The 13,549-nt window shown below is 37.1% G+C and overlaps 2 protein-coding genes and 1 pseudogene across 2 annotated transcripts; all 3 read left to right on the forward strand.

The window, feature by feature from the left end:
- On the forward strand, positions 226–3,119 carry LOC104764892. The gene is made up of 3 exons (XM_010488492.2): positions 226–1,364; positions 2,154–2,699; positions 2,794–3,119. The coding sequence occupies exons 1-3, from the start codon at positions 507–509 to the stop codon at positions 2,899–2,901; spliced, it is 1,512 nt and encodes a 503-aa protein (XP_010486794.1). The 5' UTR covers positions 226–506; the 3' UTR covers positions 2,902–3,119.
- On the forward strand, positions 4,103–6,083 carry LOC104764893 (glycerol-3-phosphate acyltransferase 5). Its single transcript, XM_010488493.1, has 2 exons — positions 4,103–4,881; positions 5,011–6,083. Exons 1-2 carry the CDS (start codon positions 4,294–4,296, stop codon positions 5,929–5,931), a joined length of 1,509 nt encoding a protein of 502 aa, XP_010486795.1. The 5' UTR covers positions 4,103–4,293; the 3' UTR covers positions 5,932–6,083.
- Positions 10,448–13,537, forward strand: LOC104764897 (annotated as a pseudogene).

Here is a 13,549-nt window from a genome sequence, read left to right on the forward strand (position 1 = left end):
TATTTCTGTTTTATTTTCAATTTTCCAAAAAAAAAAAAAAAAACTAGGAAATTCAGAATCTTAGTAAGTTAGTTAACAACATTATTCTATAATGGATTTAAAACAATCTATTAAACAAATATATTTCGAATTAGTCGTGACATGGTTGACTGAACCGGGGGACATCTCCGTAATTTGTGTTTCACGTGTCTACCTCTTCTTCTTCTCTCATATAATATCTGTCATCCCTATCAACACAGAGCTTTGTCACTCCAAAAAGGGAAAAACAAAAAAAACTAATTTAGCTACTAAAAATAAATAAATTAAAAAAAAAACAAAAAAAATTAGTCCCAGCCACCGTGGGGGTAACTTCGTAAATTTCAAACAAAAACTCCGTTCCCGCCGCGAAGGCCTGAGGTTATTATCCCCGTAAAAATTAAGCAATCTCCGGTGATGATGACTAAGATCCACTCTCTCACGCCGGAGTGATTTATCCTCTTTCTTCTCTCCTCGAACCCAAAAAAAAAATGAAAACGAATCGCGGCGGCGGAGACGAGGCTCTGAAGTTTTCAAGTTTCTTCTTCATGCCGGAGCGTCCACGTGACTACCTCGTGCTTTTCATACGCTTCTCCGTCATCGCTTGCCTCGTCGTCTCCGTCTCTCTCGTCCTCCGCGCCACTTTTTTATCCTCTTCCCCTCGAGATTATTCCACCACCTACGGTCTCCGATTCACCACCGTTCCTCAGAAATCCATAGCTCTCTCTCCTACCGGATCAATCGGACCGCTCAATGTCTCTCACATCCTCTTCTGCATCGCCGGAGCTGCTGAGACCTGGATCGATCGGAGCCAGTACACATCCTTATGGTGGCGTAACTCGACGACGCGTGGCTTCGTCTGGCTTGACAAACCGGTGAACCTCCCTCAAAACCACTCCGACGTCAGATTCTCAATCCCGATTCGAGTTTCCGATCCAGGCTGGACTCGATTCAAATTCTCAAGCTCGAGAGCCGCCGTTCGAATCGCTCGCATAATCTGGGATAGTTACAGACTAAATCTGCCGGATGTGCGGTGGTTCGTCATGGGGGACGACGACACCGTCTTCTTCACGGAGAATCTCGTCAAGGTTCTATCCAAATACGACCACGAGCAGATGTGGTACATCGGAGGTAACTCGGAGAGCGTCGAGCAAGACGTGATGCACGCGTACGACATGGCGTTTGGCGGCGGCGGTTTCGCTATCAGCCATCCGTTAGCGGCGCGTTTGGCTAACGCGATGGACGGTTGTCTCCAACGGTATTTCTACTTTTACGGCTCTGATCAGAGAATCGCGGCTTGCGTTAGCGAGATCGGCGTTCCGTTCACCGAAGAACGCGGTTTTCATCAGGTACGTTTTGTTGTTGTACACGTGTCCCTTCTTCCATTGGTTTTTTTGGTTTGTTTGTGTATACACGTGTCGAAACCGTTTTGTTTCTCGTTTTGTTTTTTATTTTGGAGCCCCGACAAATTCGAAAGGTGCTAATTACAAAAGGGGGTTAGACGTAATTATCACTTAGCTTATTGTGTTAGTGCTAAAAAAAAAAAAGAATTTAGGAGTGTTGATTAATTGAATGTAGACCAAAAAAGGAAATATAGTCACCCAACTGGAGACATTTATACTCTTTTTTGTTTTTTTTTCCCTCTAAAATTTGACTTATATGGTACGTTTATTTATTAATCAAATTGAAAAGTTAGAGCTTAGTGTATAGTAATTAGTACTGTTGTTAGTCAATTGCTTGAGATATTTCTCTCCCACCGTTTTTTTATTTTCCCTGTATTAGATGAATGGTTCTAGTTGTGGTCCATGTGATGTATGTGGTAGAAAAATATTTCTTAATAGTTTTACTGGTGGAGCACATGATTCTGTCTACGTTCGGATTCGGATACAAAGCTTTTAATCATGGGCTCATGGCTACTAGTGATCATCTTTGTTTGTTTAAATCTAGAAATATATCGTTTCAGCTAAGCTCTTATTGTTAATTATATCTCTGTTTCTAAGATTATATTGTTTATTTTCTTTTAAGCAGATGTGCGTGTCATTATTACTACTACGATCACGTGTTGTGTCTCAAAAGGAAATTTCAATATCTGCTTGTAATGTTTGGACTTTGGACTCACACCATTCTTTGTTTGGCAGCTTGACATAAAAGGAGATCCATACGTGTATCTATCGGCGCATCCATTGACACCGCTTGTATCGCTGCATCACCTAGTTTACTTAGACCCAATGTTTCCTAACAAAAACCCGATTGAGTCGTTACAGAACCTTATGAAACCTTATTCCTTAGACCAGAACCGAATACTCCAACAGATTAATTGCCATGAAGGAAAGCGTCAATGGTCCATATCAATCTCTTGGGGGTACTCCATTCAGATCTACAGTTACTTCTTGACCGCTAAGGAGCTGACTACGCCGTTGCAGACTTTCAAAACTTGGCGGTCTTCGAGTGATGGACCATTCGTGTTCAACACTCGGTCGTTGCCACCTGATCCGTGTCAGCGTCCCGTCACTTATTTCATGGATGGTGCAGAAGATGTAAGGTTCTATGGGACGAAAACTAGGTATAGCGTAGCGGATAAGAATTTTGGTCTTTGCGAAAATAATACTGAGCATTCTGAGTTAACCAAAGTGAAGAGGATACTAGTGACTTCAATGAAGATGGATCCTGAGTATTGGAACAAGGTACTACTTGCTTAGTGTTTTAATTTCCTTATATTGATGTATAACAGTTTTGAGTGAGTTTTTGAGTTCTTTATTTTTTTGTGTTTGTTGATAGGCACCGAGGAGACAGTGTTGTGAGGTGATGGAAGGAGGAAGAGGAAAAAGAAAAGAGAATGAAATGTTGATAAGGATTAGAAAATGCAAATCATCGGAGAGGATATAAAAAACATAAAAAAGCGATTTGATTAGAGAGAGATATATTTTTTGCACATACAGATTTTTAGATTCGTTTATAGCTGCTGTGTGTTTCCTAAATTCCTCAATTCCTTGTTACATCCAGATGAAGATGCTCTCTATCATCAATACTGGGACTGTTGCGTTTTACAAAATGTAAACTTTACTCTGTATTATTATTAAATAAAATAAATAGTGTTAACTTGATCTTAACTATATACGCAACAAATTTTAAGTGAACCAAACAAATTTTTTCATCCTTAGTTAAACTTGTTACGTAAATGCTAAGAACCACAAAACCGTTTACTGCTTACTTTGATGTTTTCTCATTTTTTTTCTATATATGTTGTATACAGGGGCATTGAACAAACTGCGAAAGCAACCTATGGTGGTAATTGATTCTCTTCTTATTACAAAATTGGTCTTCACGTACCATTTCAAGGATAAATGAAAATACAGTTTTCAAGGTTTGAGCCTTGAGGTGATATACACTAATTTAAAAAGAAAGTAATGTTTACACTAACAAGAATATGCTTTTTTTTTTTAACATAGTTACAAAAGCTGAATGAGAATGAAAACAGAGCAGATGATATACTGTAGTTGACATTCTGAACTTTCAATGAAGTTAATGAAATACAGTTTGATGACATGACTAACAATTCAAAAAAAGTTGGCATATATCAATTAGAATCGAAAGCCTATGTTTTATCTCGTCCACCAAAAACTAACAATCAATATAATTAAGAACGATGCATTCAAATGCAATCAAACATACTTATTATTTTCAGATACGTTTCTTCATTCGATCTATTTTAGTATTAGTTGTGAAATTTTACGTATAAGATTTTCTAAGCGTGATGTTATCGAAGTATATATACCTTAAAATAAAATAAAAACCATACAGAATTTTCTCTTATGTCTCTTCCATTTAAACTTTGATTAATTTCAACGTTAAATATTTTGTTGTTAAATCCAACGTCATTAGATTATTTTTTTTGATGGAAGCTGCCGATTAGTTTTCCAACCAAACCTCAGCTAAATATGAGTTTCAAACCATGAATTTCTTTGTTATACTTTACGTGTACTACTGTTACATCAGAAGACGAAGAAGAAAAAAAACACGTGACGTGCATATATAAACTTATTTTCTTCACATATCTATGTATAATATATTGACTCATCAATGACATATTTCAACTTTAAAAAATCATGTTTACAAATACGGTAGGTGCAATATTGATAAACTGCCAATTCCCCCATTGCATTAGACACTAGTCAATCCAAACCATTATAACATAAAACGTTATAATCCATTTTTTTTCTTCCATCTCCTATCTAATCGAGTCAAGACTAATATTCGATCAAAACACCAAGAAAAGAAATGGTGATGGAGCAAGATGGAACGACACCGTGTTCAGTCGTGTCAGAGTTTGAAGGGACAATACTGAAGAACGCAGATTCATTCTCTTACTTCATGCTCGTAGCCTTCGAAGCATCTGGTCTAATTCGTTTCGCAATCTTGCTGTTTCTCTGGCCCGTAATCACACTCCTTGACGTTTTCAGCTACAGAAACGCCGCTCTTAAGCTCATGATTTTTGTAGCTACGGTTGGTTTACGTGAACCGGAGATCGAATCGGTGGCTAGAGCCGTCCTGCCAAAGTTCTACATGGATGACGTAAGTATGGACACGTGGAAGGTTTTCAGCTCGTGTAATAAGAGGGTCATGGTGACGAGAATGCCTAGAGTTATGGTGGAGAGGTTTGCCAAGGAGCATCTTAGAGCCGATGAGGTCATAGGTACGGAGCTGATCGTGAACCGGTTCGGTTTTGTTACCGGTTTGATACGTGAAACCGATGTCGATCAGTCTTTTCTGAACCGTCTCGCTAATTTGTTTGTTGATCGGAGGCCTCAACTAGGTCTTGGAAGACCTGCTGTGACCGCTTCTTCAACTTTCTTATCGTTATGTGAGGTAGCGTCTAATTGCATGAGCTGATTACTAAAATAGTTAAATCTAATATGTTACACTTATAAGCAAAAAAATTCAACTAGCACAACTTTTTTAATCATTCTCAATGAAATTTGTCTTTATATTGTATAGGAGCATATTCATGCACCAATTCCGGAGAACTACAACCACAGCAACGAACAACTTCAGCTACGTCCACTCCCGGTGATATTTCACGACGGACGTCTAGTGAAGCGGCCAACGCCAGCCACCGCTCTCCTCATCCTCCTTTGGATCCCATTCGGAATCATTCTAGCTGCGATCAGGATAACTCTTGGAGCCATCCTCCCATTGTGGGCTACACCTTACGTCTCTCAGGTATTCGGCGGCCATATCATTGTCAAAGGCAAGCCTCCTCAGCCACCGGCGGCTGGAAAATCCGGCGTGCTCTTTGTGTGTACTCATAGAACCCTAATGGACCCGGTGGTGTTATCCTACGTGCTCGGACGCAGCATCCCTGCCGTTACTTACTCAATCTCGCGGTTATCCGAGATCTTATCTCCCATTCCAACCGTCCGGTTGACAAGAATCAGAGACGTAGACGCGGCGAAGATCAAACAACAACTGTCTAAAGGAGATCTAGTGGTTTGTCCTGAGGGAACCACTTGTCGTGAACCGTTTTTGTTAAGATTTAGTGCTCTTTTCGCTGAGTTAACCGATAGGATTGTCCCCGTCGCGATGAACTATAGAGTTGGATTCTTCCACGCGACCACGGCGAGAGGCTGGAAAGGTTTAGACCCGATTTTCTTCTTCATGAACCCGAGACCGGTTTACGAGGTTACGTTCTTGAACCAGCTTCCAGTTGAGGCAACGTGTTCGTCTGGGAAGAGCCCCCATGATGTGGCGAACTATGTTCAGAGAATCTTGGCGGCTACGTTAGGGTTCGAGTGCACTAACTTCACAAGAAAAGATAAGTATAGGGTTCTCGCTGGAAACGATGGAACGGTGTCATATTTGTCGTTGCTTGACCAATTGAAGAAGGTGGTGAGCACTTTCGAGCCTTTTCTACACTGAAGAGAACTCAAATCATCGATCACTCTGGTGATTTCATCTTTGTTTTTAACTGATTAGATGAGTAGTTTCGAACCTGTTTGCAATTTCTTTCACTTGGTTAAGTTTTGCTTGTGATATAAAAAGTCTGGGTTGATTTTTTTTTTAATATGGTTAAATATGTGTTGTGTTGATCTTATNTTTTTTTTTTTTTTTTTTTTTTTTTTTTTCAGATATGTAATTCCTCTTAACAGTTGTTAATGGAATAAATATATAGTTTGGTTAGTCATTATGAATTGTTTGTTGATTTTTTTCCAACAATTGATTTATTTCAAGAATATTTTGTCTTTCTCTTTGATGTTGCAACCATATATGTATTGAACTGTACATATGTATATATATATATATAGTGCTTTCTTTTTTTAGTTTTTAGTTTTTAACATTTACTAATATTCAAATATCAACCCAATAGTAGCCAATAATTCGTTACACCATATCCGATATAAGATAAGATCAATTGATAAACTAAAAATTCAGTTTCTAATTGAAATCTCCAAAAAAATTATGAATTTGTTGGAATTAGTAGTCGCCAAACATTTTAGAAGAATTTGGTGGGCAGATTATTAGAAATAGACAAACTCGTTGACCAGAAGACTTTCGTTGCCACGTCAACACTTCCCGTTACAGCTGGCCTACTTTCAGTTCCACGTCATCGTTCATAAACGTTTTTGTTTTTTACTTTAATTTTTATTTTCTTTTGTGACAAAATCGTTCATTAACGTAATAGAGTAGTCAATATGTAGTACATAAAAGTTCCGAGTGTGTTTTCCTGGTAGGTTACTTACAAGGCCTGTTTTAGAAATTGCTAGGTGCTAGTTGGGTAGTCGGGGTGGGCTTAGCGCCTACCGAGAAAATCAGAGATTAAACAGAGATTAATCGGGAACTAGTTTTTGGGTTATTTTATTAAAATAATAGTAAATTAAAAATATCTAGTACTAAATATATGTATAATTATGTTTATGTGAAAAGAAAAATATCAAATAAAATATAAAGTTATAGTATTGTCTTTAAAATTACGGTAAAAACATAAAAACGTAATATTAATAACAAATTATGATTTTAATTAAAAGTTTGTACATTAGTTATTGTAAAACATCATAAACTCTTAATTTAAATGTCTAAATAACAAAAATATATATATGTCTAAATAATGTTAGGTGGGGATTAGTCATTAATCGAAGCGGAGAGAGTGGGCCCAACAATTTTACGGGGCGTATCGGTGCTAGGCGGGGATTTTTAAAACAGGGCTTACAAATGGTAAAAATATTTCTATGTGTTTTTTTTGGCAAATCTCTAAATGATTTTAACATTAACTAAGCGCTTTTATTTAACAGGAATCGATCTTTGATTTTGGCATTTTTTATGAGTTTATATAGAGAGAGCAGGCAACTTCAGCTAAAATGCTGTGGAGAACATTGTATAGCATTTTACTTAGGAGATCCTAACAGAGTTTCAAACGTAAATTTACAGAAGTGGTAAATGGAAACAGCTTCAATACATATAAGCTCCATCTGTTTCACTTTTGGTACTGGTACACCAAATCTTTAAAGCTTATTTTGCAGGTTTTGGAATACAAGATTTGTGTGAGATTCGTTTGACATGAAGAACCGCAACCATTATTTAATTACGGTTTTTCGATATAATGCAAAGTTAAAAGTTTCCATTATGAATGTCCGGAACTTGATTTTACAGAGATGAATTCTCGACAAGTCGTCTGCCTCTTTCCATTAAAAGACGTCACGCATCTCACCATATATACTTCTGTTGAAGTTTTTGTTAAAAAAACTTTGATTACAGAAGAAAAGTTACCGAACAATATTCATCTGTAACATTAAGTTCTGTAATACCATTAACTTAATTACCATTTAGATAGAGCCTAGTGAGAGATTGGCGGGTGTGTGATCCGCCGTGGGACTACAAATGGAAACTAGAAATTAAAGTGTATAGTTTGGGAAGATGATTTATAAATTCACCATTATATTTAGGATTTGAAAAAAAAACATGTTCGTAGATCTGGACAAAACAACAGCAAGACTGCGTAAGACTTACAAATAATTAAGTATATATATATTATATATCGTTAAATTTACTTTAAAAAGATGTATGTTAAATTCATCATCCAAGAAACAAATAGCTAGGAAGAAAGCTATATATAAAGATAAATATATATTTTCTATATATAGAAATTAACCAGAAGATTAAGGAATTTATGGGAAAACTATGATCATTTTGAGAGATTCAAATTTCTAGCAAGAATCAAGAAAGAGATCTTAGAATGAACATATCAAACAGTTCTTGAGCTATAATATTCAAGAAATACCTCCTCTTTTGATCCGATCTGTGGATTCAGACATAAACAAAAAGCTAGCTACAAAATACTTTTAAGTTTTAACCATCGAAACATACCTGTTTATATGTATAAGCCACTGATTGCAGCTGCAGCATCATCAAGATTCTCATACATACATCAAAAATCTTATCATAGTACATACGAATGTACATATACTTGATGATTTGTGAATCTTGATGATGCTCCAACAGCGAACAGTAGCTGTTTGATGATATGCAGTAGTGATATATGATCGGTGGTTTTGTCTTGGATCTTTTTAAGACTCAAGACGGCACCATTTTGCTGGAAACATGAAACCCTAATCTCAATCCTCAATCTAGAGAGAGATAGAGGCGTGTATAAAGCGATAGAGCTAGGAGAGCCTATTTGGTGCTTTCTCCAATAATGTGCACAATATATTATAGTATATTTTAATTTGCGTATAATTAAATCAAGTATAGGTTAATTAAGATCTCAGGTAGTCGTTGGTACAACATAAGGAAATATCCTTATTATACTAGCACAATTACAGAAACTAAATTTGTCACAAACAAACAATATTCAATCATGCATTGTTACCATAATCCGTAAGTATTTGTTAGCCAGCAAAAGATTGTCCCAGTGATTTTATCACTCGTTCGGCGATCAACCAATAATCGTAATTTACCAGATCAAATCAACTTTTCAACTATTTCACAAGTTAGCGAATCTTAATTAAGATCAAATAAAATGTGAGAAACAAAATAGAGAAAGAGACAAGCGTGAGACACGGAGAAGTGGAATCTGATCCTCTTACGTTCCTCGTACGTTTACAAGAGTTCCCCACTGCTTTCCCTATTTCAATAATATTCCCTCCATCCCCCGTCTTTCACACACTTTATAATTTTCTTATAACCCCCTAGTATTTTGTATTCCAATTGTTTTAATTACTAGAATAAAATTAGATTAAATTCATATTTGGCAGCCTTGAAAGATCTTAAACTATTTTACCACTTGTTAGTAGAATCTATTATTTATAGAGTCTCAAAACATATATAGCAAGAGCAACCATCTTTTGTGGGTTTGGTGTTATATATGGATCATATATATCTACATTGGCATTTTTGTCATTTTTTCTCTTGTCAAGCTTGCGTCAGGCCTCTAGCTAGTTATATCTTCACACACAAATATATACTATATTATACACCAAAATTCAGGCCACAAAATATACGTGAGCTATTCAAAATCACGAGGTCCACACGCTCTTTCTTCCAACTAAGGCCAGAGGGGAAAAAAAAATGAAAAAAGCTATGGTTGGATTTTATTATCTTGTTTACCAAAACTTATATTCATTTAATCAGCTTACGTGAAAAATATCTATATTAGTGTTGGTATATTAATTGACGTAGTCTTAACATCGATTAATTGATGTAGCGTTTATAGAAATTTTAATGTAAGCTAATAATGGCATGAAAAAAGTTGAAGTCCTCACTCATCGGTCAGTGGCATGATTCGTCATTTGGCTTCTTTAAAACACTGGTATAAATAAAATAAGCTAATAATTAAATCGATGAGGCAAATCTGATTAGAGAGAGAGAGAGTCACTGTCATCTCATAATCATAATCTATTTGTTGTCACAAAAGAATGAATGACGACGATGCGCTTAATATATGAGTTGCGGCGGACTGGGACTCTCTCATTGTAAATCTTATACGTCAATAAGTTCATTTATAACAACATATCATTAAATGAAAGTATATATAGATTGCAATTTATGTTCGGTTTGGGTTCCTTTTTATCAAAGACGTATACGATTATATTTTATATATATCCCAACAACATTCTCGAGATATGTAGTACTTTTAAATAACACATTTCTTAAAATATATTACAATAGTCGTTCTAAATAATCTTACGTCGTGATATGTTATATAAAAGAGGCCAAATTTTTACTATAAAAATTAACAAGATATCGGTTTTATTTGACATTTTTTTTTTCTAAAATTTGGTGGCACAAATACACACGTACGTAATTATTATTTTGTATTATATATTACATGACTTTTATTTTATCTCCCGCAATGAAAAAGGTAAAAAAATAATAATAAGGTAGGAGTTTTTTTTTTTACAAAAATAATTTCCAAAAATTGCATCTCTTCTTTGCCACTACTTATTATTATGTTGAGCAGCAGAACCAGAGAGCTTTTGATGAACCCTTTAGCTTTCGTACTTTAGAATCTCTTTCACTCTCTCTCTCTCTCTGCATCTCTCGAGCTTTCCCGCGTCGTCGTCGTCGTCTCTCTCTCCATCTCTCTCCTGGTAATGCTTCTTCTTCTTCTAGATTGTTCTTCCGTTATTAGTAGGTAGGTCTTTGAATCCATTTGCGCGGATCTCTGATCTTCAATTCATTGTCTTCTGATCAGTGTGGAGTTTTAATTTTGAGCTAATTTTTTTGTTCGATTGTAATTTTCCAATACCAAATCGGATAATTTTTGTTGTTGTTTCAAATCTGTATCTTCAGCTCAACTCGAGCTCCGATTTCGTCGGATGCTGTAGATCTCAGATAATATATTCATGTTGCTAGATACTGAACAGAGAGCTTGCTTTTTACCTCAGCTAGGGTTCGTGTGTATCTGTTGCTTTTCGATTCTTGTGAATAGAGAGGGATTCGCTTGTTCAATCGTGATTCCCTGAGTGATTTTGAAATTGGAATTGGGATTCAAAATCTTGAGATTGTGGATTAGTTTTATTTTTTTTGTCTTAGTATTTGATATAGTATCAGTCATTTCAAAGTGTCAGTGCCTTTTGTGATAGTACCCAATGAGAAACCATGTATATAATAACTCCAAGGCATGGTTTGGCTCTGAAATCCAAAAGCTACTTTGATGAACTTGCTATTTTTGTTGTTGTTGTTGTTGTGAATTTCTGGTTTGATTCAAAATCGAAAATGCATATCTAATGATTCGTTAAAATGGTGTTAGTAGTGTGTTCTGTAGAATTTTCATCAATGAATTTTTTAGTTGTTGCCTAGTAGTATCTCAGTGGTTGATAATTAATCTTGTGCGTTCTACTCGACTTGTTTGTTTTCACTATTCTCCTCGTTTGGAAGTTTATCATTTCGTTATTTTGTTGATATGTACATGAATGACTGCTGCCTGGAATATTAAAGGGGTTTGTCTACTTCTCTAAACTGGTTCAGGTGGGAGCTTTGATGTCTAAATTTTTTATTCAAGTGGTGGGGGTTGTCTTGATATAAATAGAAAGAGATGAGTTACTTGACTACGGTTGAGAGTGATGATGGTATGCACTCCAGCATCTATAACGAATCTTCAGCTGCTGATAGTATCAGCAACGGCTACAGAAGTAGAGGGAGAGGAGGTGCCCTGAAGAAAGGACCATGGACCTCAACTGAAGACGGGATTTTGATTGATTATGTGAGGAAGCACGGCGAGGGTAACTGGAATGCTGTCCAGAAACACACTACCCTGGCCCGTTGTGGTAAAAGCTGTCGTCTGAGATGGGCTAATCATCTGAGGCCAAACTTGAAGAAAGGAGCATTTAGCGAAGAGGAAGATGGGCGCAGATGGCTGAACATGTAAGTAGAAAATGGGCGCAGATGGCTGAACATGTAAGTAGTCTTGTAACTGTGGATAATGGTCCATTTTCATAGATTCATCTTTTCTGTGAGCCTAAGGACTTATCTCTGGTATAATTTCTCTTCTTGTTTATCAGTTGCCTGGTCGAACAGATAATGAGATAAAGAATTATTGGAACACTCGTATCAAGAGGCGACAACGAGCAGGCTTACCACTGTACCCTCCTGAAATCCATGTTGAAGATCTCCAGTGGAGTGAAGAGGATACAAAGAGTAATATCATAAGAGTAGATAGAAGAAGACGTCAAGATTTCTTGCAGTTGGGGAATTCCAAAGCGAATCTTTTATTTGATGATCTAAGTTTTGCTGCTAGCTTATTACCTGCCGCTTCTGACCTATCAGATTTGGTTGCATGCAACATGCTAGGAACTGGCGCAAGTTCTTCCTGGTATGAAAGCTACATGCCACCGATATTGCCTTCCCCAAAGCAACTCTGGGATTCTGGATCTCGGTTTCCCATGTGCAGCAGTAACATAAAGCATGAAGTCCAATCTCCGGAATACTTTCAGGATACTGCTTCACAAAAGAATCCCAGATCTTTCAGTATCTCGCCTTGTTATGTTGATCATCCTCCTTACGGAAACCAACATTCATCTGATATGATGATGATTCTAGATAGCCATACCCTTACGGATGGCATGCTTCCTACTTCTAAGCCCTCGTTTGGGGCAGTGAAGCTGGAGCTCCCTTCATTCCAATATTCAGAAACTAGTGCATTTGATCAGTGGAAAGCGACACCGTCACCTCCACATTCAGATCTCCTTGATTCTGTTGATGCCTATATTCAATCTCCACCACCATCGGAGATAGAGGAGTCAGATTGTTTCTCTTCATGCGACACCGGCCTACTAGATATGTTACTTCATGAGGCCAAGATCAAAACTAGTGCAAAGCACAGTTTGTTGTCATCATCACCTGAGAAGAGTTTCAGTTCAACTACTTGTACAACCGATGCTACTCAGAATGTACCACGTAGCCAGATCAAACCAGGGGAGTTGGAAAATTTCCAAATGAATTTGACTCGCTCCGAGATTTCAATCCCCTCGCAACTTAGTGCAGGTGGTATTTCATCAGGTGAGTCGATCAAAGTTACTCGTTGATTGGTATTTAATCTAATTGTTTTCCATATTGATTTTTAAGCTAGTGTGTTGGTGTTCATACTTGACACTTTTGCAGGGAACTTTGTAAAGACAGAAGAGGTGGATCAGGTTTGGGAACCAAAGAGAGTTGACATGACACGGCCTGATGTTTTACTTGCATCGAGCTGGCTTGACCAAGGATGTTATGGGATTGTTAGAGACACAAGCAGCATGAGCGATGCGCTTGCGCTTCTTCTTGGTGGTGACGACATTGGGAACAGTTACGTGACTGTTGGTTCATCATCTGGTCAAGCACCACGAGGAGGTGTCGGGTCTTGTGGATGGACTAATATGCCTCCTGTTTGGTCGCTGTAACTAAACGAACCATATCACAATTCGAATCTTTCTGTATTTTCATTCACTGGCTTACATGACTCATGACTTGCGGTTTGTTATACGTGAGAGAAGATTTATGGACGTCGTAAAAGTTTGGATTTTCTCTAATGCTTGAAAGGCAAATTACCCAATTTCTTGTTTCT

This window comes from Camelina sativa, chromosome 19 (assembly GCF_000633955.1).
Source record: "Camelina sativa cultivar DH55 chromosome 19, Cs, whole genome shotgun sequence".
NCBI classification, from domain to species: Eukaryota; Viridiplantae; Streptophyta; class Magnoliopsida; order Brassicales; family Brassicaceae; genus Camelina; species Camelina sativa.

Bases quoted from the DNA above. Each gene is read 5' to 3' on its own strand.
- LOC104764893 (XM_010488493.1), top strand. From the start codon at position 4,294: ATGGTGATGGAGCAAGATGGAACGACACCGTGTTCAGTCGTGTCAGAG. The intron at 4,882-5,010 runs GTAGCGTCTAAT...TATATTGTATAG, and splicing joins CTTTCTTATCGTTATGTGAG to GAGCATATTCATGCACCAAT.
- LOC104764892 (XM_010488492.2), top strand. From the start codon at position 507: ATGAAAACGAATCGCGGCGGCGGAGACGAGGCTCTGAAGTTTTCAAGT. The intron at 1,365-2,153 runs GTACGTTTTGTT...TTTGTTTGGCAG, and splicing joins AAGAACGCGGTTTTCATCAG to CTTGACATAAAAGGAGATCC. The intron at 2,700-2,793 runs GTACTACTTGCT...GTTTGTTGATAG, and splicing joins ATCCTGAGTATTGGAACAAG to GCACCGAGGAGACAGTGTTG.